Source organism: Phyllobates terribilis, unplaced genomic scaffold (assembly GCF_046119375.1).
Source record: "Phyllobates terribilis strain yellow unplaced genomic scaffold, ASM4611937v1 Scaffold_5__5_contigs__length_657084704, whole genome shotgun sequence".
NCBI lineage: Eukaryota > Metazoa > Chordata > Amphibia > Anura > Dendrobatidae > Phyllobates > Phyllobates terribilis.
The window spans coordinates 441,675,117-441,682,352 of NW_027362765.1; the positions used below are offsets into that span (position 1 = coordinate 441,675,117).

Genomic DNA, 7,236 nt, shown 5'->3' on the forward strand with positions numbered 1-7,236 from the left:
TAGCCAACAGGGTCGCAAGAAGCGTATTGGCCAAAAAAGGCACAAAATAACGGCCCATGAATTGAGGAAAATCAAGCGTGAAGCTGCCAAGATGCCATTCGCCACCAGTTTTGCCATATTTCAGAGCTGCAACATTACTGAAGTATCAAAAAGCACAAGGTGTGCGATACTCAGGGACATGGCCAAGGTAAGGAAGGCTGAAAAATGACCACCTTTGAACAAGAAACATAAGATAAAACGTCAAGAATGGGCCAAGAATTATCTTAAGACTGATTTTTCAAAGGTTTTATGGACTGATGAAATGAGAGTGACTCTTGATGGGCCAGATGGATGGGCCAGAGGCTGGATCAGTAAAGGGCAGAGAGCTCCACTCCGACTCAGACGCCAGCAAGGTGGAGGTGGGGTACTGGTATGGGCTGGTATCATCAAAGATGAACTTGTGGGACCTTTTCCGGTTGAGGATGGAGTGAAGCTCAACTCCCAGACCTACTGCCAGTTTCTGGAAGACAACTTCTTCAAGCTGTGGTACAGGAAGAAGTCGGTATCGTTCAAGAAAAACATGATTTTCATGCAGGACAATGCTCCATCACATGCATCCAACTACTCCACAGCGTGGCTGGCCAGTAAAGGTCTAAAAGAAGAAAAAATAATGACATGGCCCCCTTGTTCACCTGATCTGAACCCCATAGAGAACCTGTGGTCCATCATAAAATGTGAGATCTACAGGGAGGGAAAACAGTACACCTCTGGGAACAGTGTCTGGGAGGCTGTGGTGGCTGCTGCACGCAATGTTGATCGAAAACAGATCAAGCAACTGACAGAATCTATGGATGGAAGGCTGTTGAGTGTCATCATAAAGAAAGGTGGCTATATTGATCACTAATTTTTTTGTTTTTTGTTTTTGCATGTCCGAAATGTTTATTTCTAAATTTTGGACACTAATATTGGTTCACCTGGTGAAAATAAACAAGTGAGATGGGATTATATTTGGTTTTTATTAAGTTGCCTAATAATTCTGCACAGTAATAGTTACCTGCACAAACAGATATCCTGCTAAGATAGCCAAATCTAAAAAAAAAACACTCCAACTTCCAAAAATATTAAGCTTGGATATTTATGAGTCTTTTGGGTTGATTGAGAACATAGTTGTTGATCAATAATAAAAATAATCCTCTAAAATACAACTTGCCTAATAATTCTGCACACAGTGTATAAATGTCATCTCCATAGGTATACATTATCTGTACAACCAATTTTACAGAAATGCTCAGATGCTCACAAAGTCACTTAAGAAGTGGGAATGTTTTCTCTGCCTCGTATTAGGCATCATCTGGAATTGTGATAGATGAGGCAGGGATTATAAGATTCTAGGTAAAAAATCTGATATCTTAATCCATAGAGCTAGGCCCTTAAAAGGTTGGTTTGGCATCTAATAATGTGACTGGCCTGCACAAAGCTTCACTGACCACCTTCATCTGTAATTAATCTGGTGTGGATATCAAGCCCCAAATCCACTGGGGACAAAACTAAACTATTACATACCTCCCAAAATTTGCATTCCAACTCGTGGGGCATTTTTAAGTCCCGACCCCTGAGTCACGAAAGAACATGCAAATATGTGTAGGTACCAGCCACTTTGTGACTTGGCTGGGGCGTAGGCTAATGTTCCTGTTGCTCTGTTCCAAAGTTTAGTACGGGGCCTTCCTTAGTGGAGTCTGAACCGTTAAATCTGACATATTACATTACCTGACACCAGGTTACTTTATTTCTATTAGGGTAGGTTCACATGACTGATTTCTCCACACCCGAGAAAAACGGTTCGATTATTCTAATCAGCCTTTGATCAGAGTGGCATCATTTTTTCTCGTACGTGGAGAGAAAAAAAGTTTCTCCACCTTTTCCATTTTGTCAGTCCATAAAAATCATGACATCCGAGTGCGGTACAATTTTTTTTTTCACAGACCCCTAGACTTGCAGTGCCGATTTTGATCAAAATTGGACATCTCTCCGATTTTTTGTTTCCGCTGACCCCTCAGTCCGAGAAGAAAATCAAACATGTGCTCAGCCGCATAGGACATCATAGGTACGAGCGCTGTCCGTGAAAACCACAGATAGCACCTGTTTGAGAAAATCGGTCTTGTGCACAAGTCTTTACCTTGAGTATTCCATTTTTTTTTACCCTTAATCTGACATACGGTTCCAGAGATACGGGCTTTTTTATTTAGTGAGCCCAATATGTTAATTTTTATGCTCTTTTCCAAAAGGGCGTTGCTAACAGGGTAAATATGCAAAGCAGCCTGAAAACACGCCCCTTTTGTAAAGACCACCAAAAAATAGCATATTGCACTCAGTAAATTAAAAGGCCCATATCTCTGGAACCGTATGGCGGATTTTAAAAAATAAAAAAGTGGATTACTCCGGGGAGCCGAGGGAATAAAATATCAACAAAAAATGTCCACATTTTTACCTAGTGATATGTTCTCTTTAGGGGTACACTCACTCTAGTGTATAAAAAATTGGTCCCATTCTTATCCAGGAGAGTGGGAAGATTTTTTTCTCACTTGTCATCCATGTGCTGTCCATATACAATCCGATTTTTTTACTCAGCAACTATTAATCTTTTACAGGACCATTTGCAGTTTCCTATATTACAGAATTGTAATATATCAGTAAAAATCGGATGCTATACTGTGGCTCCGTACTTTCAAAGCGCTGCATGCTCTATTTATGATTTTCTTGGGCATTTATCCTATACATTTCTCTATAAGACTCACAGAATGCCAGACATAACTCTTGTTTTAGGTGTTACAAAATAATAATAATAAAAAAAAAAGAAAAAGGCTAAAATAAAAAATTGAAATAAAAAAGTGAAGGAGGTTTACAGGGAACATTATTTATTTTCCTTTTTTTTTAATAATAATTATTATAAAAACTGTTGAAAATAAATGAATAAACTGTAACACGTCTTAACCACATTTCCAGGCTGGCTATGAACTGGTATCGGTTGACGGGGAGACGCTGCAGAACGTGACGCACCAGCGGGCAGTAGACGTGATCCGCCAGTCCTACAGCAACAAACAGAGGGAGCCCATGGAGCTGGTTGTTAAAATTCCCAAGAAAACTGAACATTAATGACGTCTTTCTTCCCTCATATTGTCACTAAGCTTCCAGGAACGATTATCTGACAAACCCTTGTAGCCCCCGTAGGACCAGCACCATCTGTTATCACTGCAAGTGCCTAATGTGTTCCCGAGTCTTCCTGTGAATCCCTTGCACTTTCCCGGACTGTCCTATCCGAATCGGCACCAAAAGCTGCGCACGATTCCTTGTATATAGGGACAGAGCAGAACACAGACCACGCTGATCTTTATTATTAATAATTATGTACATACTTTTGTAGAATATAATAATAAAAAGTTTTTACGGCACCACCGGAAGACCGGTTCTGTCTGTTTCACAAGGTCACATAGAAAAAAGTCACTTTCTCCTCTCTTCCCCTTTATCATTGACCAAGGGGCATGTACAGTGGTCACAATGGGCCATACGGCCCAGAGCTCAGCTATGTGTACTGTGTCTTTATTATAGCGGACCTGTCCCTCTCCAGACATTTCTGTTTTAGTAAAAAAAACAAATGTGGAGCATTTCTTAGAATTCTGCATTGTTTTAGTTCCTCTATTATTCCTCCTGTAAATATATTCATAAATTGGTTACATTCTGGATGATCCAGAATTGTTATTTCATGAAAAAACAGGTACTTCTATGGTTAAAAGGGTTTTCCAGTTTTGGATTCAAGATTACAAACTGCGCTTTAATCATTCTCCCCAGGTCCAGCACTGAGGGGTTCTGAAATTGAAAAAAAACCTTTAAATTCATAATTTATATAGAAACATTTTTATTGTTGACTGATAAATATAATTGTAGATATCATTCAGAATTCAGACACCACTAGAGGGAGCTAGTGCTGCATAGATTTATAAAGTAAGTGCAAACTGTATCAATCTGTCCACAAGTGAAGGCAGCAGACAGAATAAAGGCACGATGAAGGCAATTCTGCAAGTATCCATATACCCTGTCTCTGGGGTCGCCATGTTACTACTGCCTTGAGATTGGTACATACCATAAAATTTACAATCCAGCCCGACCAAAGAAATTCTGGTAGCATGTATGGTGAGTGACTGTAGTGTTATCTGTAGTGTCATCTGGCGGATTCAACCATCGAGGAAGAGTCAAAGGCATATTTATTATATGCTAATTTCTATCAAAACTTTATTGCATAAAACAAAATGTTTTTGCACCAGGGCACCTGTTAAAGGGAATATGTCACTAGGCTTTTGCTACCCCATCTGAGAGCAGTATGATGTAGAGACAGAGACCCTGGTTCCAGTAAAGTGTCACTTACTGAGCTGCTTGCTGCCATTTTGATACAATCTCTGTTTTATCTGCTGCAGATCTAGCAGAGCTCGGAATGCTGAGCTCTGTATAACCCCGCCCACACCACTGATTGGCAGCTTTCTACTTTTGCACAGTGTACACAGAAAGCTACCAATCTTTGGTGGGGACAGGGTTACATATAGCTCACGAATACGGAGGACTACCTGACAGCAGGTTTACTAGTACTCTAATAATAATCTGTTGCTGATAAAACTGTGATTTTATCAGAACTGCAGCAAGCAACCCAGTAAGTGACACATTGCTGGAATCAGGGTCTCTGTCCCTACATAATGCTGCTCTCAGATTAAGTGGCAAAAACCTGGTGGCAGATTCCCTTTAAGGGATCATCTAGGCAAAAATAAATTAGTCTATAAGTTCTCATTGCAGTAATTCAGACCACGAGCCCTTTTGTACCTTATTATAGGTTACTAATTAATGCAAGTTATCCTGTTAAGTACAAGCTTTAACATTTACAAAACATGAGTAATTAAGGCCTTTTTGTGTATATATATATATATATATATATATATATATATATATATATATATATATATAAATATATATATATAGGGTGTTATTACATATAGTCACCTCCAGGTGTCACTATTGCTGCCGATAAAAAGCTTGGATTTCCTGCAAGCGTTACAATGGGATGGAGCATACACTGCTGTATATCCAGTGGAGCAAGCACAACACACTGGAGCAATATTCTTTACGAGTCCTGTTGTTTATGCTAATACCTTTCCCATATGACTTTTGTTTGGTTTAAATTGTACATGTAGATCTCATTGTGTTCACCTAGAGGAGGGTGTAGAAACTTTTCTGGTACAAGGGCCACCTTCTTGTTAATTTTCAAGAGCCATAACTTTTAAAAGAGATCTTTTTAAAGCTGGCTTCTTCCACTTGGAAACAACGTGGTTGCTGATTAGCAGCAGTGGTCCCTTAATTCTCCCCGCCAATGTTGATGCCTTAGGCTAAGTGCCCACGATGCAGAAATGCTGCGGATTTTTTCCACTTCTCCCTGGCAGAAAAAACGCATGCGGATTGTACATGCGTTTTTCCTGCCAGGTAGAAGCGTTTGTGAAGCGTTTTGATCATGCGATTTCGCATGTGGGTTTTCAAGCGCTTTTCCAAGCGATTGTAGCATCACTTGGAAAGTGCTTGACAACTTGGTCACACTATATAAATCCATGCCGGTGACCAAGTTACGATAATAATAATCTTTATTTTTATATAGCACTTTACATACATTATCGTCACTGTCCCCATCGGACAGTGTCTTTGGAGTGTGGGAGGAAACCAGAGTACCCAGAGGAAACCCACGCAAACACAGGGAGAACATACAAACTCCTTGCAGGTGTTGTCCTTGGTGGGATTTGAACCCAGGACCCCAGCACTAACCACTGCGCCACCATGCCGCCCTTATATGATGCTGCAAATGCAGCATCAATAGTAAAAAAAGAATAAAAATAATAAAAAAAGAAAAAACATTACACTCACCTTCCGATGGCCCCCGGTCTCCTTCTCCGGTGCGTCCGGTGTCTTTGACTGCTCGCAGTGGTGTAAAAGGACCTTCCATGACGTCATTTAGTCATGTGACAGGTCATGCAACCGCCAACGTCAGCGGTCGCGTGACCTGTCACATGACTAAATGACGTCATGGAAGGTCCTTTTACACCACCGCGAGCAGCCGAAGAGCCAGCAGCGCCGCCGGGAGCAGACAGGGGGCCATCAGAAGGTGAGTATATGGTTTTTGTTTTTTTTTTAATTCTTTTTAAGCTACAGGTACTATGGTACCCGGGTCTGGAGGAGAGTCTCCTCTTCTCCAGACCCGGGTACCATCCACGCATTGAATCGCATAACAAGTATGCATGCGGATGTTATGCGGTTCAATGCAAGTCAATGGCGGCGATTTCGCTGCGATTCCACAATATTAATGGACATGCTGTGGATTTTTCCGCAATGATAATCCGCAGCGGAAATTTCCGTAGCATGTGCACAGCACATGCGGATTATCATTGGGAAACATGGCAGACAACTTAACATGCATTTTTAATGCATTTTCGCGGCAGAAATGCAGCCGTGGAAACGCACTAAATCCACATCGTGGCGTGGGAAGCAGTTTTGAGAGCAGAGGAGGAGCACCAGTCCAGGATGTAAAAGTTTTCATTTATTTATTACAATGACTTTTAAAGTAGGGGACAACCTTCTTAATTTCTACATAGACGTAATCCCAAAAGGTCTTGTTTTATGTGGAATGTGTTGTATTTTTTATGCCATTATTTTAGGAGACATGAATACCATGAAGGATATGGATGTGCCGAACCATCTTATCAGCCTCATTAGGAGCCTTTACATTGACCAAGAAGCAACAATCCGAACAGAAGGCGGCGACATGGCACGGTTCAAAGTAGAGCGAACCGTCAGACAGGGCTGCATCCCGTCACCATTTCTCTTCAGCTTATAAGCAGAAGCTAATTTCAGGAAGTCTGGACTTCTCGAAAAAGAAGGAATCAAAATTGCTGGACGAATCATTAACAATCTTAAATACGCAAATGAACATTGATGGCAACAAGCGTAGATGGAATGTAGGATTTATTACAGAGTGTCAAGATGGAAAGTGTAGCATCGGCATCTCTGCGCCCTGCCAGGCGGAGACGCCGTCCCACTTATCGCCGCGGCCCTGCTCCAGCGTCTTCCGACCTCCCTGCTGCTGCTGCCGGTGCACGCAGCTACCCGGGCTCCGTGCTTAGGGCGCGAGCGCGCTCCCTCCCTCTTAAAGGGGCCACGCGCCATCCTAAGAAG

At 41.5% G+C, this 7,236-nt stretch overlaps 1 protein-coding gene across 2 annotated transcripts in view; it reads left to right on the forward strand.

The window, feature by feature from the left end:
- Window positions 1-3,377, forward strand: part of PDZD7 (PDZ domain containing 7) — a 92,746-nt gene extending 89,369 nt beyond the window's left edge. For both annotated transcript variants that reach the window (XM_073685293.1, XM_073685294.1), the window contains one exon: window positions 2,983-3,377. In XM_073685293.1, the coding sequence (XP_073541394.1) occupies window positions 2,983-3,132 (150 nt within the window). In that variant the 3' untranslated portion in view covers window positions 3,133-3,377. The remainder of the gene's footprint in view (window positions 1-2,982) is intronic.
- The last annotated feature ends 3,859 nt before the right edge of the window (window positions 3,378-7,236 follow it).